General features: G+C 48.7%; 2 protein-coding genes across 6 annotated transcripts in view; one reads left to right on the forward strand and one right to left on the reverse strand.

Moving 5' to 3' along the window:
- Nucleotides 1–676: 676 nt before the first annotated feature.
- Nucleotides 677–25,050, reverse strand: part of Nos1ap (nitric oxide synthase 1 adaptor protein) — a 276,554-nt gene continuing 252,180 nt past the window's right edge. For 3 of the 5 annotated variants that reach the window (XM_005348779.3, XM_026779963.1, XM_026779964.1), the window contains exons 9-12: nucleotides 18,934–19,099; nucleotides 17,438–17,590; nucleotides 2,789–3,116; nucleotides 677–1,898 (exon numbers count right to left, since the gene is read on the reverse strand). In XM_005348779.3, coding sequence (XP_005348836.2) covers nucleotides 1,403–1,898; nucleotides 2,789–3,116; nucleotides 17,438–17,590; nucleotides 18,934–19,099 — 1,143 coding nt within the window. In that variant the 3' untranslated portion in view covers nucleotides 677–1,402. Of the gene's footprint in view, nucleotides 1,899–2,788; nucleotides 3,117–6,173; nucleotides 7,880–16,247; nucleotides 17,591–18,933; nucleotides 19,100–25,050 lie in introns of those variants that run through there. The other 2 variants (XM_026779967.1, XM_026779965.1) reach the window with 2 other exon arrangements.
- On the forward strand, nucleotides 8,013–11,734 carry Spata46 (spermatogenesis associated 46). Its single transcript, XM_026779968.1, has one exon. It carries the CDS (start codon nucleotides 10,964–10,966, stop codon nucleotides 11,639–11,641), a length of 678 nt encoding a protein of 225 aa, XP_026635769.1. The 5' UTR covers nucleotides 8,013–10,963; the 3' UTR covers nucleotides 11,642–11,734.

Genomic DNA, 25,050 nt, shown 5'->3' on the forward strand with positions numbered 1-25,050 from the left:
ACCTCTTTGTTCAAGAATAGGGATGTCCTCTTCTGGCTACAAAGACCCTTGTGGCTGGGGTCACTACAGAGCCTCCAGGCCACGGGAGGACAGCACGATAGGGCCCCTGGAGGGAGAAAGGAATACAAAGCAAGTTAACCTGGAAGGCAGGGGCTGGTCAAGGGTCGATAAGCCTTGTTGGTTCCTTACACAGATCCTGCGGGCAGAAGCAGAGGAAGATTGCCCTTACCTGGATGAAGGACAGCAGCTTGGGTAGCTCTGGGCAGGCCTGGGGCTGCAGGGAATTCAGGCAACCTCAGCACAAGCATAAAGCAGCACACACACACACACACACACACTGGCCAGCATCTGCTCTGCCTCCACAGCCCTCAGCACATTCCAGTCTCTCACATGCTCCACCCTGGCTCCCACACACTCTTCCCAGGCCCCCGGCACTGCCTCCTTCTGGGTGGGGAGTGGCCTGAGAAGCTACCCTGATTCTCAGTGATCCCCTTCTCAGTCCTGACTTCACTCTTCTCTGTGATCTCCGCTCTTGGCTCTTATAGGCCCAGTCCATGTTCCCGAGCTCTCCTTTTGAACATCAGAACACTCTCTGCTGCTTCTGCAGGGGCTTGCCTACCCCCGTCTTCACACACACACACACACACACACACACACACACACACACACAGCAAGGAACCCCAGCACAACTGCCCATACCATTTTCCTAAGTGTCTATCCAGAGAGGTAGGGCTACGTCTAACTGGATGGGAAAACCCTGGGGACCCTGGTGACAAGCAAGGTTCAATCTTTGAGGTAGTCCTCAAGGTCCCAAGCCTGGGAAGAACATCCTCTAGCCCTAACCCAGAAACAGAGGCATGATGGTGGCTAGGGCTCCACGTGGCCTAGAGACTGAAGGAACTATGATCAGGTTGTAGTCAGGCCTTTCCCATTATCAAGCCAAACCTACCAATCTTCCCTAGCAGTACTGCCATCAAGGCAGGGAGTCCTGGCACCATTGTGGAGGAAAGGGGCAGAATCAGGGATTGGGGTGGGGATTGGGGATGAAAGAACAGAGAGCATATGCATCTAATCAGACAGCAAAGAGAATTTCTGCCAGGCCCATCCTCCTAGGCTGGTGGCCCCGTAATTCCGTAGGAAGCTGGGACAAGCCTGAGAGTGGATGATGAGTCCCAGCAACAGCCAGAAGATCTTACAGAGAAGTAGGATCCTTTGCCATTCTGCAGACTCCTTAACTGGGACTACTTCTGGCCATCTGGTCCTGCAAACCCCTCAGGTAGAAAGGGGGGGCTCTGTTCTGCCTTCCACAAGGAAGATGAGGGCGTGGCAGAGCTGGGACAAAGGACCTGTGTGCAGTGGAGGACACAGTGAAGAACGTGCTCAGTAGGGAAGCCAAGGCACACTACTCGAAGGACAGCAGGTCTGGGTGAAGCCCCTCCTTGTCAAGGCTGCAGGTCCGTGCCTGTGGAGGTGGGCTGTTGTTCTCCAAGGACTCAGCCAGGCTGATGGGGCTCAAGCTGAGTTTGAGGCCGTTCCTCTCAATTGGAGCCGGGGAGGAGGTTTTTCTGCACTCATTAGCTTTCAGCTTGGCTTCCTCCTGGTTGCTCTTGTGTATTAGGTCAGGCACCAACAGGGACACCTCCCCATTGGGCAGAGCCTCTTTCCTGTCTCCCACTTCACTGATAGACTCTGGCCGAGAGGTATCTGCAGAGACAGGCCGGGCAGTGGGGGGAGAGTCCTGGGCCTGCTCAGGTGACAATTCTGTCCCGTATTCGAGACTGCTTAGGACAGGCTGTGATGAGATCAGCATGTCCTGGGTGGTCTTCAGAGCCCGAGGGGTTCGCTTCCGGGTTATGGGAGGTGGAGGGTCCAGCAGAGGGAAGGCTTCTTGGACAGACCTGCAAGACCGTGACAATAAACACCCAGGCTTTATGATGGCTGAAACACCGATCTATACACATTCTCGAGTCTCTACTCTGGCTGCTCCTTCAGATTGCCTCTCCTGTCTTTCCTTAGTATCTGCTTCCTCTGTTGAGTGCTCATTCTGGGTTTAGAGTGCAGATTTTAGCAACTTCAGCTCAGTTAGCTACAGGGCTCTTCCCTCCTCATTCAGTGCTCAGAGTGGCAAAGAGTACTGCCTCTGTGAGGCTGGATAAAGATCCCAGGCCTTGTGGAACCTGAGTGCTGGGCCTCGAGAAAGGGCGCATGAGCTCTTGGTATAGGTGTTGGCACCAAGGCCCAGAAAGGAGCTGTTGGGTGGAAAAGGAAGTAGCGGTAGCAGCTGGTTTCTCCCTTCCTATCAGGCACTCAGGCTATAGCAACAGTTCTCAGGAATGGCTGGCATCAGAACCTACGTGGGTAGTTTCTGGGCAATACCAGGCTTCAAATTCAGTTCTAAATACTAACTGAGAGGCACAGCTATCTCTCTGAACTGGAGTCACTTGCAAAGGAAAAATATATCTACACCTGCCATGGTGGCTCACATCTATAATCCCAAGAAAGCCACGACAGAAGAACTGCCATGAATTGGAGGTCAGTTTGGGTCAGAAAGTGAGCTTCAGGCTAGCCTGGGTTACAGTGTGAAGCAGAGCTAAGGCCATAACACCCAGTCAGAAAACGCTTTCTCTGGCTATAGAGGCCGAAGTGGGCTCTCAAGAACACAGGTCTATCTCAGTTTTCCTTGCCAACTGCTCATCCCCTCCTTGGGTCTGTTCTCCTCTGAAGACAGTGTAATCTGCCCATGTTCCTACCCCTTCGAGCGGGATAACGGGCGACTGAGAGCCCTTACCTTTCATCCTCTAGCCAGGCTCCACAGGCCGCATCTTCCCCGCCAGCCAGCTGGGCCCCAGCGGTCTTGTTAATCTCCGTCACACCCACACTGCCCAGGCTTGAGGGCTCCTTTCTTCGCAGGAGGTCATTGACCTTGGCCCCCATGGCTTTGCCCAGGTTCTTAAGGTGCTGACTGCTGCCCACCCTCAGTCCTGGTCCTCCTGGTTCTGCAGAGCCAGGGGTGATGGAGTTTGGGGCCACAGTTCTGGACAGGTGCGGGAAGGAACGGCTGGACTGGAGCTTTGGAGTGAGGGCTGTGTTCAGATTCTCAAACATGCTGTGGTCAACTATGAACAAAGAAGAAAGAGAGACATGTAAGCAGAGGGGAGGGGCACTCTGGTCTCTGTTACTCAGCTTTCTTTCTTTTATAATACACTCAACGTTTATCAACTCACAGAAGTTGGAAGTTTCCCATAAAGATGCCTTTAAACTTTCCAGGGTAGTTTCTTGTGATAGGACATGAGACCAAAAATTCCAGTTGTCCCCCACCCTGGTCAATCAGTAACTGACTCCAGTCATAAAAAGTCAAGCATATTCCTTGAAACCAGCTTCCTTGACTCATGGTTTGATCTCTTTGTCCTCAGGGTCGCCAGACCCTTTGAAGCAGAGAGAAAATGAAGATGAGACATGAAAGGCAACCGGGTTGCACTGGGGCGAGCACATGCTGCTCTTTCTCCTCGAGCGCTGGGCGCCGGTTCTGTGTCGGGAGCTGCCTACTGAAAGACCTGCGACACATCCTCTCCATGGAATATGGGCCAGCAGCTCCCAAGGTCTCCTGGGGTGAAACTAGGGAGAGTAGGTAAACTTGTGGACACAGAGATGAGGCAGCCAATCAGGGCCTTGCTTCCAGTGAAGGACAAATGTCCCCATGAAAACCAACTAAAGAAGTTCATTAGATTACGGAGAGGCTCAGAGTGGTAATGGAGGGCCTGATATCACGATACTAGCTATTGATTGGCTGGGATCAGAACTCAGGCCTTCTAAGCCAGAGTCTTGGGCTCTGTCCTCTATTTGGGTCATAGAATGGCTATGGAAGATGTTCCTCTTGGGACCTCTGAATGGCTTGAACAATTGGCTTGAGGGTTAGTTTACTGGGCAGTAAACACTCCCAAGACTGAGGCCACACATCATGTATCTTTGCATTTATATCCTCAACACCAAGCGTGGGCCTGGTACACAGCAGGTATTCAGTGAGTATCTCGAATGAACTACCCCAATCCACTTGGCCAGTGAAGCATGAGGAAGGGCAAGAAGCAGCAGCCCTGAGGTCTGTTATTGAGACAGTTAGAGCTCCAGGCTCTCCTATGCTGCTCACACACTGGGTGCTGTATAATTTTATGTCAATACGACACAGGCTAGAGCCATCAGAGAGGAGGGAGCCAGCCTCAACTAAGAAAATGTCTCCATAAGGTGACACCCTAAGCAAGCCTGTAATTTGTGACTGATGGAGGAGGGCCCAGCCCATTGTGGGTGGTGCCATCACTGAGCTGGTGGTCCTGGACTCTCTAAGAAAAGCAGGCTGAGCAAGCCACAGGGATCAACATAGTCAGCAGCATCCCTCCACGGCCTCTGTATCAGTTCCTGCTTCCAGGTTCCTGCCCTGTTTGAGCTCCTGTTCTGACTTCCTTCAGGGATGGTCTATGGATGCGAAAACGTAAGCTAAATAAACCCTTTCCTCCCCAACTCGCCGTTGGTCATGGCGTTTCATCACAGCAATAGTAACCCCAGGATGTGGTGACTCCTAGGCATTCATGTAGGTCATTAAAGGAGCCAGACTTGGAGCCTCAGTTATCCGTGACCATTGTTATAGCTTTATTGTCTATTTGGACGAAGAGAGGTTGCATGTGGTCCCTGGACTGTCATTGCCAATAGTTCTGCTAAGGGTCTATCTCAGTAAGGCTTTCCTACGATGGCCTGAGGAGACACCTTCATGTTCTGTCTCATTTGTCCTGAATTGCTGCGTTCCAGACCAGGGGGAATGCTTGGCTTCCTGTGATTTGAGTTAACAGATCCCCCATTGGATCAGTCACCTAGATTCACTTGTATTTGAAGGGTCCCTGGGTGGCAGGCCAAGCGCGATGGGAAGAAGAGTGGAGTTATCACCCATGGGTGACTTCCATGGTCTTTACCTCTGAGTAGCCTTGACCCATGGACACATTTTCTCATGGAATATGGGCTGGCAGGTCCTCAGGGCTCCTAGGATGGAATTACTGTGTGGTGGTAGGGACATGCCAGGGAATTTGGGACAAGTCCCCAGCTGTTTGGACTCCAGATGTGCACCCAGTACACTGGCACAGCTCTCAGCCTACCCCACAGCTGTTCTTGACCATTCTCTTAAGAGTGTATCTTACCATATCATACACTTTGGCCTAATTTGCCTATCATGACTTAAATCCTTTTGTTTTATTTACTCAGGTACTCCACAAGCTGGCCAAGGTTATTTGGAAACTAATTTCATTATCCTTCTCCCCCGCCTCCATCCAGAAAATGCAGAGAACAGAAAGGAATTGTATGTAATGTTCTATAGGTGTGTAATAGGAACAGCAAGTTCTCCACTGTTTCCCGGTCCTCTGATTTCTCTGGTGGTTTCTATATATTATTAGAGCAAACACACCCAGTTTTTAAGGTGGAAACCCTAAAACTGCCTATCAATGTGATTTGTAAATCAGGAGAGCTTTTGAAGCACACCTTTAACTAACAACTTAGATGATACCTCATCTGGATTTTCTGTACTTCTCTGTGAATATTTTAAACTCAGCAATTTAAAGTGGATCTATTATATGATTTCTTTATCATTACCTCAGTTTTCCTCGAAAATACACCTGGTCTATCTAACAGAATGGGAATGCCCTCGAAAGGGGCTATAGGATCTTAGAGTATTTTCATTATCCACAAGGTCTTGCATAACAACAAGCATTTAATAAATTAGTTTAATTGAATTTGACTTTTATGTGAATTATGAAAAAAGAAAACCCACACGTCAATGATGGGCTGATAATAGAAGCAGTCGCTCAGGCTGGCTCCAGACTTGGGGAGAGTCTCAGGAAGCACTCAAGCCCTCGCTGTGGTGGTGGCTACAAGCACTTGTGAGCGCAGGCTAGGGAACATTGTCTTCTCTGCCTAGCTGGCTTCTGTCGTCCCCACCGCGGGCCCCTTTCCTGCTAATGGCCCTCTCCCACTCTGTCCCTTCAGCTCCAGTCTTGGTGACTGAGAACAGTGACGATGGTTGGCAGATGACTGGATCCAGCAGGGAGCCCCCAGTCACACCCCATTACATGCACATACTCAAGCAGGGGTGGGGTATTTGGGAAAATACATCACCCACAAGGAAGAGGGGATCTTACCTGTCCGAGAAAAGGGCTCGAAAGGCAGGTGGGGAACAAATGAGAAAAAGACACATTTATGTAGTGATCAACCACTGTAGAGAGGTATCTCCTGTTTGAGCCATCAGCAACAACACAGGAACAAGGCTGTGCCACAAACCATTTTAGCAAACCATGGAAAGTCCAAGTTCCCACAGACTCTCCAGTAGCTAAATCAAAACAGGGTCGTGTTTTCAAAACAACGAAAAGACACTACTACAGCCTTCTCAACTTCCCTCCTGACATATTGGGCCCTCTTTACAAGAATTCTATGTACCTAGTTTGCACTTGAACCCTGTGCAGATAACTCACATCCATGCGCTTTTCACATGTAAACTGCTACATTGTAGCCAGGAAGACATCCATTCACACACTCTCACTCAGTCTAAAGAAACAGTACGGAAAAGCCAAGTGGCAGAGGCTGCCCACCACAGAGGCAGCTGATGGAAAAGGGGATTCAAAATCATGTAACCTGACCCCAAGACCCATGAGCTTTGCCTTACACCATGGTGACCCAAATGACATGGTCAACAACCTTAGAGCCACCAAAATATTAAAGTTCAGTGTATACTGCCAACATTCTAGCAGTCTTAGCCAACCACGGGGAGAGACAGGAGGGAAATTAGGTTCCCTCATTCCTTCAAATGTTCAGGTAAGCTGGGAATAAATGCTCAGAGAGCTTCTACAAGATGGTCATAGTCGGGAGTTTAGGATGGGATTGTCTTTCTCAGACAGTGTGTAAACATTGCCATTTATATCCAAACCACTTCTGGGTAGCTAAATTGATGGACTTCGATGATCCAGATGGGGCACCCGAATCTTCTCTTCCAAGGGTCACAATCATCTTTTACTCTTATTCTACGTCCTGTTAAGGCGCCAAGCTGTTATATAGGAAAGGAAAGCAGAGAGATAAAGCGGCTCCAGAGTCCACAGTCTCATCAGCACACCATCTTACAATGAGGGAAGTAGGATGGAGGAAGCCACTTGCCTAAAAGAGCACCAGCAGGTAGAAACAATATCTGATCCCTAACCTTGGGAAATATAGGTTGAAGTGTTTAGGTATAAAAGGATATAGCGTAACTTACCTCCAAATAGTTCAAATAAACAAAGCATATCAAAGACCGGGAATGTTGTTCAGTGGTAGAGTGCTTACTCAGCAAATACAAAGCGTTGAGTTTCATTCCCAACCACAAACACACACACATGCATACACTTCTGCATGCATGCACACACGCATACGTGCATGTGTATACACACAAATTATGACTGGAAGAGGAACTGATAACACAAATGGGATAAAACGTTAAAACGGGAAAATCTACCTACACAGTATATGGATGTTTTTGTACTAATTTTAAGTTTTGCAAACTTTAGAAATTAAAATTATTTCCCAAATGTGTATCAAAAAGCATGTTCTAAACAACACAACCAATAGAACAAGACAACAAAAATACCGAGTAGAGGGAGAGGCTAGGAAAATAAGAAAGAAGGAAAGCAAGGTGGTCACTCCCAGAGGGCGGAGGGTCCTAGATATGGGAACACATGGGGATGTTAACACCGAAACGGGGACACACATAAAGAAAATAGGGGACAAATGACACCACCGTCACGGCTCTACAACTGTCTTCCTTCTGGCTGGGCTCTCTCAGCCAAGATAGGCTACTGAGGAATGACAAAAACTAACAAAACAAACAAAAAACCACCACCACCACCAACAACAACGAAGACAGAAAAATAAAGGAAGAGAAAGAAAGAAGGAAGGAAGGAAGAGGAAGGAAGGATGGAAGGAAGGAAGGAAGGAAGGAAGGAAGGAAGGAAGAAAGAAAGAAAGAAAGAAAGAAAGAAAGAAAGAAAGCAAACTAGCTAGATTCTGGCCAATAGCCCCCACCTGAAGTATGGGTGCCAGAGACTTTCTTCCATCTGTGGATACCTGTTCACTCCATCGAGAGTTTCTTTTGCTATCAGTGGCTTTTTAATTTCATGCAGTTCTATCCTGGGGCTATTTCCCGAGTCCCTGGAGTTCTGCTTAGAAAGCTCTTGACGATAGCTATAATCTTGAAGTGTATTTATGTTTCCTCTAGCAATTCCAGCATTTCTGGGTTGTAATTGTCTCTGATCTACTCTGAAGTCACCTTTGCATGGGAGGAAGGACCGCGGGTCTGACTGTATTCTTTTGCAGACGGATGCAGTTTCGCTAGAACCATTTGTCTTTTCCCTGTTGCGCGCTTTTGACACCTTTGTCAAAAATTAGGTGGCTACAGCTTTGCCAGTTTATTTCCAGGTCCCCTGTTGTATTAGTCTAGCACCTGTGGAAATTATAATATTAAACAAGGCGGCCCAACTCAGAAAGATTAAAAGCTGGACATCTTTTAAGTGTCAGGGTCTCAGGGTGGTTAAGGTCCAAAAAAAAAAAATACTAGAAAAAGAGACCCAGAAATAATAAAAAGAGATGCTAAGGAAAGTGGAAAAGAACACAAGGACACATGGATGTGAAAACAAGAAGATGCTGGGAAGGCTGTGGGGTTTGGGTGGTTAGAGGGGGCAGAGAAGGGAGAAGAATCTGCTAAAACACAACTTTGTTCACAAATTCTATAATGATAGCTAATCCTTTGCATAATGATTAAAAATCTTAAGAGGAAAAATGAAAACAAAAAAGTAGTTAGGTTTTTAAAAGGCCAAAGTCTTGCATCCAAGAATACTACATCCATCTTTTAAACTCGTAATGGAATCGCGGGACCTTGTGATGTCAGCTCCCTTCAGAATGTTTACTGCCTAGACAATCTGGCTAGCTTCTTGGGAGCATCTGTGTGACCGCCATACCTCGTGGTAGTCAGAACATGGAGAGCTACTCACTTCTCACCATTTCTAGACCGCGAATCTCTTCCTCTGCCCTGAGTGCTTTTCCTGATATCCTGTCCTCACTTGCCACCAGCTTGCCAGGTAAATGCTGCAGTCACTAGGACCATAAAGATGTGGGATTCCCTTCATTAAACTCATTGGAGTTTTGTTTGAAAAACATGATCCTGTCAGATCATGCTATAGGATCACGATTGGTTGAGAAAGCCAAGTAATGTCGGGGGAGAATGTAAGTTTTCAAAAGACTGCATTCCTGGTAAATCTTGCTGATTCATAATCTCTGGCAAGGGACAGACGGCAAAAGCATTTGTGGCCATATTTCTTTCCCTTAGAGGCAGCTTCTATACAAAATCTCAAGTGGGTGATTTGCCCATATAGAGAGCAGGCCCTCCCATTAACTTGGTCTTAAATTGGAGAAAAAAACACATTAGTTAGTGGCAAATAGTAGGCTAACTGATGAGCGCAGGGAGGAACAAAGGGAGACACGTGAGAACTTGTCAACTGAAGTGTGATCCTGGCTCTTCAGTGTGAGTATCTTGGAAGCCAAGAAAGGCAGCTTCCCAGGCCTCCATCCCAGATGCAATGATTCAGAACAAGATTCTCTAGGGCTTCCTATGCCCGCCGGAATTGAGCTGTACTGCTGTGGGAGTTCTCCTAAACATCCCTTTGCCTCTACAGAGAAAAGTTTAAACTCTGTCTCCTCAAAGCTCAGCCATTGCCACGGGTTCAAGGCAGAGCCACCTAGTGGAGGTCAAACCTGGAGCCTCATGCACACTTGGCAAGCGTTCTCCCACTGAGCTAATCCCCAACCCTAGATGACTGTAAACTTTTCTTACGTGAACTCGTCATTTGAGATTTAGTAGCAACTTCAGCGAACAAAATGCAACAAGGGCCCCTACACACCCTCTGAGAAATGCTTCAGTTGGAGAATGTGGCTTGCTTCTCATTTTCACAGGGACCGTGCAACTTGCCTGTGTGGGCTGTGACCAGAGCGTCCATCCTGGAACCTGTGTTCCAGAGTTTTGTGGTTAGGCTACATGAGATAAGCAGGAACATTAGGTGAGGCGTGGGCCAAGGAGAAAAGGTGCCATCTGAGACAAGTCCAGTGATAAAGTTTGAAACCAAGGCTGTCATCATGTTAGACATGATGTTGCCGGCCTGGCCAAATCTTATATTCTGGTTTCCAAAGTATGTTTCTTAGGTCTGAAGAAACGTCCCTATCTTTGACTTCCTGGGACACCACCTAGAACAGGTCAGCTTGTCTGAGTTCAGAGATTACTGCTTTGCATTAGTTTTCAAATCCCCAAACACAGAGAAGGTGAGCCTCTAAAGTATATCTTGGAAGTTCCCCCCAAAAGGACTGTCAATCTTGCTCAGTTCACCACTGTTTCTTCTGCAAAGACAGAGGTACCCACTGAGGCGTCTAGCCCAGCTCAGGCCCTGTCACCACAGTACCAAAGCAATGTTCTCTGGCATGGGATGCGCGGTCTCTCCAGGTGAGGCCTTCTGCAGTTCAGGACAGGGCCATGTGGGAAGCTACAAAGGGACGGGAGCAGAACCCCAAAGGGAAGGGTGTCTGCAAATCCACTCACCATGTGCTCCCCGCCCCCGCACCTCCTTTAGAAGAGGCCCATAGGCCCATGAAGGCTTCTTACGTCCCCGGTCCTCTCTGCCAAGCTCATGTGGAGAGCCAGTTTCTGTCTGAGCAGTCTATGGATTAGATTGGGTACCGAGACTGGAAAAGTTGGTGGCAAACCATTGGTGGCAGAAAGATTCTAAGATGTCACATGTTTGTCTACCTGTCCTTGCCTATCCTTAGAGGTCAGAAGTCAAGTGGTGTCTACACAGGGCAGGGTCTGTCTCCAGCCCAGACACCCAGTGGCTATTTTCCCTAGCAGGAAAAGAATGCAGCAGGAATGGATTCTTGGGCTGTTCTTCCCATCCCCTCACCACCTGAGGTCTCTCAGCCATCATCAAGGTGGAGCACAGGTCTCCTGAGGTTGTGGCTGCCTGTCTGTCTGCTTTCTCTGACTGCCTCCAGACACTTCAATCTTCCCTCAGCCCCAAACTCAGACCCTGCCCTTTCCTTTGCAGACTTGAGGGACAGCCAGAATGGGGAGCAGCTGAGGCGAAACTGCACCATCTACCGGCCCTGGTTTTCTCCTTACAGCTACTTCGTATGCACAGATAAAGAGAGCCACTTGGAGGCCTATGGGTTCCCAGAGGTGGACTGGGAAGAGGGCAGAGGGGACACCTGCTTTATTGAGGATGTGACTGAGAGTGTCTGCTCATCTTCCTCCTCCCAAGAGAAGACATTCCCCAGGGAGGCCAACAGGAAATCCATGCGTGGGTTGGAGTCTATTACATCCCAGGATATCCTAATGGCTTCCAAGTGGCACCCGGCCCAACAGAATGGCTACAAGTGTGCAGCCTGCTGCCGCATGTACCCCACTTTGCACTCCCTCAAGAGCCACATCAAGGGGGGCTTCAAGGAGGGTTTCAGCTGCAAGGTGTACTACCGCAAGCTTAAAGCTTTCTGGGGCAAGGAGCAGAAGGCCCGGCCAGGAGACAGGCTCTCCTTGGGTAGTTGCTAGGCCTTCCAGTAGTCTGCTGACACCTTCAGTAAATAGGGATAAAGCCTACTTGTGCCTCTGGAGAGGTAACAATAAATTGATGTTAGTCATAAACTTCTTTGGTCAAGTCTGGTCACCACCATCAGCTCTTCGTGGTGCCCAGTGGATCTTCCTCATCTTCAATTAGTGCTTGCCTAGCAACACCAGACCCACCTCTGTCCCCATCCCCCTCTAGATAAACACTATATATACTTGAAGTTTAAGAGCATCCTCTAAGCGGTCATGAAAGCAAGGTACCCAGACTCGCAGTAGTGGCCTCCTCTGGAAATCAATAAGAGAAACAATTCTTAAATCACGCTCAGACCTACTTGGTCAGAAACTCCAGGGAAAGAGCCTGACCAGCTGTGTCATAAGGATCCTCCACGATGACTCTGAAGCGATTCAGATGGAAAGAAACCACTGCTCCAGGGTGCTGGTCTATAGGACCAGTCCTTGCCCACACTGAGGACAAAGGGCAGAGAAAGAATTCCCGTAGTTTGAAAGGTGTCTTAGATATTAACCTTTTGAGGGATTTGTACCTCTGGAGAGGAGTACATGACTCTGGGCATAAGTCAGGAAAGAGACAAGGAGTATGGGCTGTTTCCACCCCATGTACCATGACTATGACTCGGAGTGTATACCTCTTGCTAAAGCAGACAGAATTACGCTTATCCCAGGGGATATATTTCCATGGCTGTTTTGAGTCATGTCAAAATAGGTAAGCAACCATGTGATAACACTGTATTATGTCCCCATACAATGCACCAGCTGGACAGTCCTGACCCTGACTCCATTTCAGGGCCATCCTCTCCGCCAATCTGAAACAGAAAGAAGACTGGGCACTTCCTTTCGGGGACTGGGTACTAATTGTTTTAGTCCCTTTGTTTTTCCCATGATACACGAAGACCCTTCCTGGAGCCTGACTTTATGGTTCAGCAGCGCGGCTTCTGTGTATAATTGTGTTGTCAAAATATCACGCGTGATTCTTATGTTTCCCCAGCACGAAAAATGCTGTGCTCAAATCCCCATCACACAACATACTGTGAGAGCAACCCTGACCCTTCATCAAGTCCTGTATTTCACGGCTTTTTCTGTGCCTTCCCTTCTCAGCAAGAGTAGAGTCTTGACTGTCAGGCTCAAGAGCTGGGATTTTCAGGCCACAACCTGGCCACTCAGAAGCCAGGTGGTCTCTAGGCAACCTGACATCACTCCCTGGATACCATCCCCCAAGGGATATATGTAGCTGGTGAGCCTTTCTAGCACCCATGCTGTGTTTCTTAACGGAAAAGCCACTGAGCGCTGGAAGGTGGCATCTTAACATGTGTTGATGTACATATATGCCATGTCCCTTTGATAGGGCTCCTTAGCAGGTACAGTGAGAAGCATACACAGGAGAGGCCTCTTGGGTTTACCACTGCCTGGGGAAATGAATGGAACCTCTGCCTTACAAGACCCAAGCAGCCAAGAGGAAGACCGGCCACCGGGACTAGAGACGGGACCACCCTGTGCTCATTGCTACCTAGGGACAGGAAGGTGCCTTGAACATTTTGCATTTAATATACCGAGAGGCATCATAACTCCATAACCTAGCACCAAGCCTCGTGTAGTTTTAGAACATAGAAAAAGGTGCCCAGCAGTTCCTGTACCTAGCAGCACAGGTGGGGGAAGGAGGAAGCGCACTAAGATGCTGTACTGTGTCCCCTGGAGTGGTGTTAGCTATCTCTGCTGGGGTCTTTATAATGCAATCTCATATGCTCTCATGAAAGCTGCACAAGGCAGGCACCATCCCAGTGTACGGGTGAGGAAACAGCCCAGTTCACTTCACTGTCAGAGGAGAATAGAGGACACATAAACCTGGTTAATGGCCTTCCTGGTCTTGCCTCTGGCCCGGGCCTGACAAAGCACCAGACTTAAAAAAACAGCCAAAAGTCTCAGTTTTTGGAAGTCAGAAAAGTAAAGGCTGCATCGTGAGGCCCATACTCCCACATGCCAGGATTTATCAGTGAATCCTTGTCACTGCAATACTTTTGGGAAGAAATGAGGAGCTTGTTTTGTTCTCTGTATGGCACTTGGTTGGAACGGGCACTTTGGGACAACTACCAAATAGCAATCTCAGAGTTCGGGAGTCAGTAAAATTGCATAATTTTGATCCTAGATACTGTAGAAACAATAACATAGTGTTTTTTTTTTTTAACAAATTCACTACCACTACCTGCATACTCTAATGGTATCTGGAGTCTGAAAAGACCTGGGGTCATAAGAATCTGAAAAACTGGGTAGAGGCTGGGGGATTACAATCTCTGTTTTAATGGCCTTGGACCAGATAATTCTTTGTCAAGGCTATCCTATGTATGGTAGGATCTCTGATTTCCACCCTCTATATGCCAAAACCATCTATCCCCTAGCTATGAGCAATGAGGAAGCATCGCGACACTGTCAAATGTCCCCCAGAAAAATTATTCCCAGTTAACAGCGGCAGACTGTCCAACCCTGCAGGGCTGGCTCATAATCCCTGCAACCAAGGATCCACCTGGCTCCCCCTCTCCAGGAATTATGTATTCTTTCTATATCGTGTCCCAGAGCTGACGATACCTAGCTTAGGAAGTGGGTGCAAGGGAAGGGGACAGAGAAGCAGGTTAAATAGAAGAAGCAAGGAGAGACAACGGAAAAGCTTTTAGAAATAAGAAAGGTTTATTTAGCAAAAGCCACTAACTAGTGACAACATCCAGGGAGTAAGTGCACTTACATCAACAGAATCGTTTCCCAGAGAGCTGATCCGACAGTTAATGACACACAACGGTTTCAGGAAGCAGAGGGCTAGCAGGGCGTGTGTGTGTGTGAGGGGGGGGAATGGGAAAGCAGTCAAGCAGAGTCTAAAGAAATACAACTCATAAACAAGGTCAGCTGAGAGGAACGAGGCTCAGAAAGGTTTTTACAGACAGCATCAATATAAGCAGGAAGATAAGGAATATAGTTTTCAGTTCCCATAGACAGTCCATCCTGTGCAGAGAAATTCTGTCTTGCCTCTGCAGCTGTGAAGCCTTGTACGCCCAAGAGCTTTCTGGCACCTGGGGCAGGCTTCAATAAGGAACCCCTGGTGTCCGTGTGTCCTCCATAAAGAGTATGGGCAGAGTAGAAGGAAGGAGAAAGGCAGAGTTGAGTTAGCAGAGCAAGAAGCAAGGAAGGCGGAGGATGCTGTGGGGAGATCAGGTCTGCAGCCTTGCCTGTCCTGTCCATTGGCCTCCATGGAGGGCTGGTGGCTGGTGACCCCACAAAACCACTAGGTCCACTCTTTGTGTCCCATTTCCACATAGCAAGTGTGTACAGGTTTAGTTCTTACCAGGGAGGGTACCAGCACATGAATGAATTCTCCAGAGAAGGTCATAATCAGGGAAAGGGGAGGGTAAAGAAGGCAGAAACCAAGGGCAAAAGTCTCCCATGAGTCTCAAGTCAGCATCCACCCGTTCAGTCTCTCCAATTCTTCTACTTCTTCCTTTCACAAGCTTTTAAACAACCATCGTCTTCCCCATGCACTTCTTCACTCTCGTCTAGCCCCATCCACTCGCAGTCCGTGCACCTCCATTGGTCCCCGATTTCATCCTTGGCCTCTGCTCACAGGGTGGCCCTTGAGGAAACACAACACCCTCCCGCTCTCTCAGGTATACCAAAGCTTGGATCCAAAGGTCCTAGGACTCAAGGGATCCTGGGTTGGGATTGAGTAAGTTAGACAGAGGCTCAGCCAAACTTGATTCCTGCCAGCTGCTCCTGCAGTTTTGGGAACCTCACATCTCAAATCCTTCCTTCCTTGTGTATCTGGACCTCCTTCCAACGGTTAATTAGAAAATCAACAGAATTTTACCTCTTCAACTAAATGCAGGGTGGGAAAAGGAAACAATGCTATTGTTCATCCCAACACTCTGGAGCTCTTTCTAGTCACGTCTCAAGTTCAAAAGCATGACCTTGCTTCCCTTATACACACACACACACACCCACACACACACATACACACCCTAATACACTCGGGAGTAATAATGTAAACCTATGCCAATTTCCTTTAACTTGACTGTTTAGTTTAAAAGAAACTTCACTGTAGCTGTAAGAAAGGGCCATGCTTGCATTCAGATACTTTCAAAGCAAAGCTGGGGCTGAAGAACTCCATTTGGGCAACTCCATCCTTATTAGCGGTCGGTCTGATAACACTGCAGTTCAGCCTACGCTTGTCCAGGATGAAAATGAACGACCCCCCTCCTCAACCCTACTCTCCTACTCCCACCCCTCACCTCCCACTGCCAATCATATGACTTTGAACATGTCTCCGCTATCTTTTCAGGAGTTGGAAAATCTATGAATCAGTTAAGGTCTTATGGGGGGCAGGTTTCTCATGAGCAAAGCCAGCCCATTACTGAGTGGAGACCCCTAGGCAGGGCCTAGATGGTGAGAGATTAAAGCTGCACTTCTAACACCTGTGCTCAAGGCACACACTCGCAGAGAGATGAGCTGGAGTGCCATGTCTGTGGTCCCTGATCTAAGTGGCAGTGATTCTGAAGGGTAGATAATCTCAGCCATTAGCTTGTATCTGTCCCCGTCCCCCTCCCCCCCTCCCCCCGCACATTACTAACCACTTCAGCCCAGTGGAGGAGACAGGTACAGAGGTAAGGCAAGAGGGCTCTGGGCTCGGAGACTTGCGCAAAGGCATATCACTGTCACAAAGGAGTGTTAGGGTAGTTCTTGGCCTTATGTATATGAGCTGGGCTGCAAGCAGAAAATGGGTTGGGGCAGGGTTTCCAAACTGAAGAATCAGACCTAAGTGAGCTGCAGCAGCAATGAGCTATCCTCCCCCTGGGCTCTCCCAGCAGGGTCCTGAACTGTCTTAAAACTCCCAGCTTCCTCAGAGGCAACAGCCAACACCCAGCTAGAGAAAACTCCTAGTTAACCACTCTGACTTGTGACTACCCTCAACTCCAGACTCAGGCATAGCCTCCCTTTCCCAGGAGCCCAGGGCATCCAGCCTCCATGGTCTCAGCCAGGGCCTGGGGAGGGAATTCTCTTATAGCTCAAGGGAGGGTTAGGCAACTTGTAGCATCCTGATATCCAAAAACAAAGTACCCAAGAAGGTACCAATGGCTTCCCGTTCTGGTCCACACCACAGAGACAGGAGAGTGTGAGCGTCACCGGGGAGACTGAGTAGAACCTGACTCAATAATAGGGGTAGCAGCAGGCCTTCCGGAACTGTGGTTCTGAAGACGGACCTTGTCCCAAGGCCCTAGGTTCTGGGAAGCCCTGCTTCCACCCCTTCAGTCGTTAGCATTATGCAGGCGCTGATTCCTGTCTCTGGGAATCCAATTTCTTCCCCGATTTACCTTCCAAAGCAAAATCCTGACTCTCTTCCGAAGCCCCACACTCTCCGCCATGGGTGTTATTCTCACGCCTTCCCTGGGCATCCCCTGCCACGGAACAGGCAGACTTGACCCCCTTGGCATCATGCTGCCACCTCCGCCAACTCCTTGCCCTGCACCTACACGGCGATCTCATCATCCAAACTGTCACCTAACTCCTGCCGCTGTAGGACATTGAGCAGGCGTGGCAGCTCCTCCTGGGACCATGAGTCACGCTCCTCGCTTTCGTCCGTGTTGGACTCATACTCTGAGGCGATGCCTGACTCTCGGAACTTGATGAGCTCCAGGCCACCCAGGAGCGGCTCACCCTGCGCCATCGGCCGGGTATCCTCAGATGGGAGGAAACGAAAGCACTCCAGCTTCACCAAACAGTCACGCCTACCTAAGGGACTGCCCGCTGGGTGGGCAAAGTCAGCCAAGCCAGCACCGAGCAGCGGCGAGTGTAGGTCTTCTGGCTTAGGGGTGGTGGGTTCACAGAGCACAGGCAGGGCACCTGAGCGGAAGGTGATCTCCAGCAAGCTGTCCTGGGAGCCCACTGAAGGGAGACAAGGGACAAGGAGAGGCAGTATTAGGCAAGGCTTCAAACGGGAGCTTACTTATTAACCCTTGTGGCTGGGAAAGGCTTGGTTCTGGCCATTACAGTCCCTGAAAGGGTCCTTTGACTGACTCGGCAGCAACCCTGAGAGATTTTACAGCTTAACCCAGCACTTTGTCTCTTCCACCCTTGCAAACATCAGATGCACCTGGCTTCTGGGTGGGGTGGGGCTGGGGACAGCTTTCAGAGAGTTGGGGAGGATGCTGAATGCCACATATTGGATTTGTGATGGGGAAAAGGTACCAACCCATCCACATTTCAAGTACGGGGTAATAGTGGAACCTTGCAAGAGAATCTGGACACCAGAGTGGGTTACACACATTTTAGACCCCCAGCCCTTTCTCTGACCACTGATGAGAAGTCCCTATGGGCTGGACTTATGAGATAGCTATGAGCTATTAGGAAATAGCTATTAGATAGATAGCTATTAGGAAACCAATGATAGAGCCAGAAAAACATCAGATTTGCAGTGAAGTCCTAAGTGTGACTAAGGCTCCACTCACTGTAGGCTAATTGTGTGAGCTACTTGTTAAACCTCTCTTGAGTGTGTTTCCTCAATTGTGCAATGGTCAGGATGGCATTTACTACTACAGAGAATAAAGGAACTTACACATTAAAAAATTCGGTCACAGTTCTTTGTGTAATAGCTGATTGGTAGGTATTTGCCAGCACACAGTCAACACAGGCTTCATGCATGCCTAGAACCCACTCAAAGGCAAGTTTATGACAAAGGCCAGGATCTAGACTGCCTATTGCTTCCCAGTTCAGCTTGGAGGAGTCTGGTATACAGATGGCAAAGCATCTCAGACCAGGGGCTATGCACAGACTCTAGTTACGACCACATTTACTCAGCCGCCTTATCAATTAAGTGGACATCTACATAGTGCAGAGAACCAGCTACTAAAGAGATTGGGGGAACCCACCGAGTTCACAACATGATACCCCATATGGGCTCAGTATATTTTCATTGGGAAAATCTCTCTGAGAAAGAAATGGGCTTTCTTGGAATATAAAATGACCGAGTTTTCTATAAGGAGAGTGGACAGATATGTACTAGTGTCTCCTAGGGACCTTCAAGGTCAAGTCTGGGTAGTGGATAGAAGGCAGCCAATATGGACTCTGGCCCTGTAATTCTATAATTTATGAAATGTGCAGACTAGTAACAATGAAGCCTGCGTTCTATTGAACTATAAGGGCGCCATCAAAGCTCTGAGCAAACATCCCCCGGATCGTGGAAATAACTTATTTTATAAAGAGCGAGGCTGGATGGGACCCCAGCTTACTGGCATTCTGTCCTGACAGCTTCAGCTCCAGCTCCTGCACTTGCTTGACCAGCAGAGAGATATGCTGGAGCATGTCTTTGTTCTGCAGCAGGAGCTGGTGCACTCGCGCCTGGGCTTCCAGCCGTGCCGCAGCCTCAGCAGCCAACTGATCCTTCAGCAAGTGAACCTGCAGAGAGTGAAAGGCAGAAAGACAAAGAGAAGGAGGGACGAAGAAAAAGAGAGGGGCATTACTACAAATGACAGTTGCTAATGGATGGAGATGCCCCTTTCCACATTCAATTCCAGATGAAGAAACCCTGTATGGAAAAAACTGGGGACCTAGAATTGTACTGTTGGAAAAGTGGCCAAGAGAATATAGGTCCCCAGCCCTGTGGACTTCTCTCTATACTTCAGGCACCACTCTGAGCCCCATGTCAAGTGCAAAATGTAGGAAGGACATTCTCACTTCCTGCAGTGTCTGTGAAGATAAACTGCCCTCCATTCCTGTTTTAAGAACTTACATAGGCCCCACACAGCACATTTTTTTAACTTTGATTTGTTTGTTTTGAGACAAGGTCTTGCTATATGGCCCTAGGTGGCCTGGAGCTGGCTGTATTGACCTGGCTGGCCTTGAACTTGCAGTCACGCTCTTGTATTTCTGCCTCCTTGGTACTAGGATTGTAGGTATGTGACATCACACCCAGCGTTACCCATATCTTTTAAAAAAACAAAAGCAGCCCGGTATGGTGGGGTACATGTTGTAATCCTAACATCTGGGAAACAGAAACAGGAGAATTTTGAGGATAGTCCAGTCTACATAGCAACTTACAGGCAAGTCAGGGATAGCTAGCAAGACCCTGTCTTAAAATCAATTAAAAAAATAAAATATAAAAGCTTATATATTGACCAGACTATCACCATGTGACGCCTCACCCCAGCCCATAATCTTTCCTTCTACTTTCCTGAACATCAGTGCAACAAGACACAGGAAGTAGAACTCCATTGCTGTTAGTGAGCTGGTTGTAATAAAGCTTGGCTTCTCATATCTGGGTACCAGCTTCTTCATCTTTCAATTCTTTTCTTATTCTCAATGGACACCCATAGAATCCCCGATTCTTTCTTGGAAGGGGTTTAATGTTTGTTGAGTGACTAACAGTAGTGCTCTTCTGACAGCCATATAAAGCCAAGGTTGGTGTTCACAGCGGACACTTCATCTCTTCATCTCCTTCTTGTGGTACGGGGTCAGCCACGGCACACTCAATAGTCTCTAGGCCTGTGGTGTTCACATGCTCATCCCTGGAGTGTAACCCTTGAATAGAGGTGAGATCACTGGGGAGAGATGGGGCATATAGCTTCAAGGACACTAGCTTCAAGAAAATAGTCAGAAGGCCGGGGTTCACGTATACATGGTTCTTGTACTTAGGAAGGGGATCGGAAGGATTTTCGAAGGCTCTCGAGAAAGGGAATGAATGAGCTTGGTCACTTGGAACTGAGTCAGCGCATAGGAAAGATGGTTTTCTTGGAGACGAACCATGGTGTTGACAAAGAACCTGGGTGGGTGGGATGTGGGGTGGAAGAGGGGAAGCCTCCACTGTTCTCTCTCCCCTTTTCTGAAAAGCAGCATTCTCTAGAAATCCTCATGTTGCTGAGGCTGATCAAGGCATCTACAGGCCTCCGCATCTGCTTTCTCGGGACACAGTACTAAGATGACTGTACTCAGGTGCAGCGGGTGCTTCCCTCTCTGCCCCGTTCCGAAGGCCTGGCCTCACAGCTGGCTCTGCTTTGAACTGAGCAAGGGCACCAATGAGATTCGCCAATGCTTCCCATTAGTGGATCCTCAAGGTTGGGCTCATCCTCCCCGGGGAGATGAGGCTTAATGAATCTAAAGAAAATCTGGCCATTTATAGGACTGTCAAGGACAGAACTCCTGTTTTCATCAGGATGATCCTTTGCTGTTTCAGATTCCCGGGAGAGATTCTCAACACTGGAGCCTGGGGTTCTGATGGAGGGTGGCTATGAAACCTGCAGCTTTCTGGGAAATAGAGGCACGGAGAAATTTCACCCAGGAGTCTAATCTAAGAAACAGGAAAATGGCTATGGGAAGCCCCAACCTGCACCCCCACAGGACAGGCAAGCTCAAAACTCTAGCTGTTAGTACTGTTACTTACATGAAATAAGAGCATCAGGGAAAGGACCCTACCATCTATGCAATCTACTTACTAGATCTTTCACTTTCTACTTACTTTGGAATCAAACAGAAATATAAGACAGAAATATGGAAGGTGGCATTTCAGTGGATAAACAGAGAGCACAGAGCCCTGAACACCACTAATTAGCATCTGTTATAGGCTATACACCTGCTACACCCTCAGGTACCAGCATCCCAACAGAATAGACCATTAGGAAGCAAGCATGAGACTAGCAGCTGGGGTGCTGGCGTCTTCGCTGACTCCTGAGACAACCTACTTTTCCCTGGGCTTCATTTGCCCCATCTGTCACGGGAGAGGGCTAGCTAGGGGCTGAGATGGCCGATTCTGCATTCAGACAGTCATAAACACTGGAGGGCACTTTAAAAAGTCCTCAGATCCCATGGTGACATCTGAGAATTGGGAGGGAGAACAAAAAAAGAGGTTCCTTCTTGCAGAAGTTAGGGGAGTGTTGGAAGCCTCTCTGGCAGGTGTCCAAGTTCCAAAGGTGGAGTGCCATCAACACCCAAGAGACGACCCTTGAATACTATGCTTCTGGTAAAACCCATTGACATTAAGTGCCATGAGCAAACACCCCAGAGAGCGAGTGCCTCTTGTTCCGGATTACATAAGAATTTTACCTCTACCAGCTCAGAGCGGCATCATTTCGGGTGTTTTTAAGCCCCACGAGCACAGAAACAACGCACCGCTGTCACTGCCCAAGCCAGCACTAACGAGCCTCCTGCGTCTGCAGTCATCCAAAGTGGAATCAAGCATGAGGCTCAGACCTCTGCCTGCAGCACCCAAACCAGGCCAAGTGAGGACAGCGCGGCTTAGAGCTCCTTAAACTCGGACGGGACTACTAAAATGAGCTAGTGTTAGCTTCACCCTTGGCTTGGGCTCTGTTTCTCAAGGAGGATAGGAGAAGAAGGTACCACTCCTACCCCCAATGCCCATGAGTGGCGGACATTTATCTTTCGACACTTTTCTTACAAAGAATTGAACATTTCCCACACAGCTGACCACAGTCCTTTCTGAAAAGGTAACTGTGGAATATCTCCTCTCCAGAGCCATGGCACGTTGAGTATGGACTATTCCATTCAGACTAAGCCAGAGGCACAAACACAGCACTGTGGTATTTAGAGCCACACTTTGTGTTGGCATCCAGCTCTGCATCCCAATCCCAGAACAACACGTATAACACCAACCCTGGCCCCTCCAGCCCTGTACCACTTCCCCAAAGTCTGGCACTCACCCTCAACCCACCCGGCCACCTCAGACCATCGCCCCACTCACTCTCCAGCCTACTTGCCTGGACTCCAGCTCCTCCATCAGAAGTGGGGGCAGGGCCAGGCTGAAGTTAGGGAGTGGCAGGCACATGGAAATGGCAGCGGGGATAACCAGAGCAATCCCTCCCCACCCCCCAATTCCCTATACCAGATAAAGCAGAGGCAGGCAGCGCTGTCTCAGCATGCATTAGGCCAGGGACTTGGGCAAGACTGGGGACTGGGAGAAGCCACAAGGAAGAATGCTACGTGGTGGGCCAGGGTGGGGGTGCAGTTTTCAGCGCTGTTTCTCTACTAACCACAACACACAATATCACAAAGCATAAATAACAAATTACTTGTTCCTAAATAAGCAGAAGTGGCAACAGGCAGAGGAGGTCTTTAAATAGCAACAATGAGCTTCACTACCATTTTCCCAAGAGCTAGGCTAGGGCTTGGCAAACTGTAAACATGTCTGGCCCACTTAACTGCTATCAATCAGCCACAGTCCTGGAGCCAGGCAGGCCCAGCATGCAGCTATGCAGGCACCAACTACATCCCAGGTACGATTCAAGGTGTGGCTCTGTTTTTCATCCACACCCTTGAACTTCTGGTCCAGGTAAAAGCGGAAGCTAATGCAGCCAGGCGAGCCTCATGCTGGGCTGGGAGAGTCTCAGAGGGACTAGGGTAATTCGCTATTTACGCACTGCAGAATGACCTGGAAACCCTTTGGAGTTGGTTAATACCATTTTGCTCATACGTGTTTAAGGCCAAAGAAGGCCTGATCAAGATCAGCACTGAAGGAATTGAGGTGAGGCTGGAAGAGGGCTTGAGATCTTAGAAAAAGTCACGACAACATCAAAAAGAACGAACTATGGTCCCGAAGGCAAACAGCCACTGCAGTGGGGGCCATAAAGAATGCAGTAAGCGGCTTTAAGAGCACACATTATTTGCAAGAAATTGGGGCTTTACCCTTAGATTTTAGACTAAGAAGTAATACAGGAGGGTTTGGGAGCTCAGAGAAAGGGAAACGTTCTCACCCCAAACACTAAGATGACTGTTACAACTGCTGAGTTCTGGGGACCACCAGAGTGGTTCAATGAGACACCTTGCTGCGTGCCAGCAGCTGGCTGACAGGACAAGAGAAAGTTGACATCCCCCTAGGGAACTAATCGGTCCTGCGGAAGAACCAGGGGTATTGCAGCTGGTCCATTGCAGGCCCATGGTAGATGCCAGGATGCCCTGTCATCAGCCTGCTTGCATGCCATACATAACTGATTAGACCCATAGATGGGGACAATGACAGAAAGTCCTTTGATCAAATCCTACAGAGGAACGGAGCTTGAAGAGGCTGGTTTAAGACTGAACCCACCTGCAAGACGGGGGACAAGGGCCAGCTAAGAGTACAGCTGTACCCTCCTGTGTCCCTGGCAGTAGATATAAGATGAAGATGGAAGGCAGGTGGCCAGAGAGTGACTTAAGGACAATGACAGGGACAGGTTAGAGGGCTATGCTCAAGAAGCCATCAGATGACCTTAAGTCGAGTTCGACGGAAAGTTCCGAAGTCTACGCTCAAAGTCGTCACTGCCCTATGGCAGCCTTTTGTCGTATTACTGCTTGAGCCGAGGGTCCAGCAGCTCACTTGCCAGCTACACCCAATAGATTCTGAGCAAATGAGAGGCTTGGACTGGCCAACCTGGTGAATCGCCTAGAACTTAGAGAGAGGCTCACGAAACAGATCTGGAACACTACATGGTTCCCTTTCCTTAGATCCAACGCCTTCTAGGGGAGAGGCAATTAGAATAGGGCAGGGCAGGGAGGTGTTGTTGAGACAGAGACTTGCTATGCCAGAAAGCCACTCTTAGGTTTGGCCCTGATGGAGGCTGACCTGTGACAAGTTGTGCATCTGACTGAGTGCAGGCTGAGTGCTTCTTTCCTTCCACTGCCACAACGCCGCGTGTAGATGTGACACTTGCAACTGATTTCTCTCTAGCACTTAGCTGAGACTTCAAATTCAGATGCCCTTTGCTAATAAGACAGCATGAATATGCATCAGACCTACTCTTGGGTAAATAATAATTACTTGGGAATTGATATGCTGAAAGAGAATCGTTCGGAGAATGGATCCGCATTCAGTGGGAAACTTGGGGAAATGCTGAGCCTTGGGATGGGCCGGGGCTGAGATGCACAGGCTTTGTGTTGCTGTCAACCCCCACACTGAGGAGGAGAGTCTCAGACTGCCATGCTGTCATTAGCCAGAGATGGATTCTTTCGTTTGACAAAGAATGTTTTTCCCCACCTCCAAATATAAGAAGTCATTAATGACATTCCCTTTTCTCTGTCACTGATTTGGGAACACCTGCAAATCCTCCCGCCAGCATGGCATAGCCTTTGATTTCAAGTCAGATCTCCCACCCCCATGCCGCCTCCAAGACTCTGTCTGCTACTTGGAGCATCGTCCCACTGGTTCCGCTCTCCTGAAATGTGGAGTCAAAGTGACCCACAAGGCACCAGCCTCAGGGACAGTCAGTGAAGGCTGGATGACAAGAGGGCTCTTTCAGGCCAAGCCTTAGCAGACGGAGGAATCACTCTTCTGGGGGATTTACTTCATCCAGGAGTCAGCGGAAGAGGAAGCAGGTCGCACAGAAGGATCAGTAAATTCTCCCTGGAGGAGCCTATTTCCTGTA

This window comes from Microtus ochrogaster, chromosome 6 (genome assembly GCF_000317375.1).
Source record: "Microtus ochrogaster isolate Prairie Vole_2 chromosome 6, MicOch1.0, whole genome shotgun sequence".
NCBI classification, from domain to species: Eukaryota; Metazoa; Chordata; class Mammalia; order Rodentia; family Cricetidae; genus Microtus; species Microtus ochrogaster.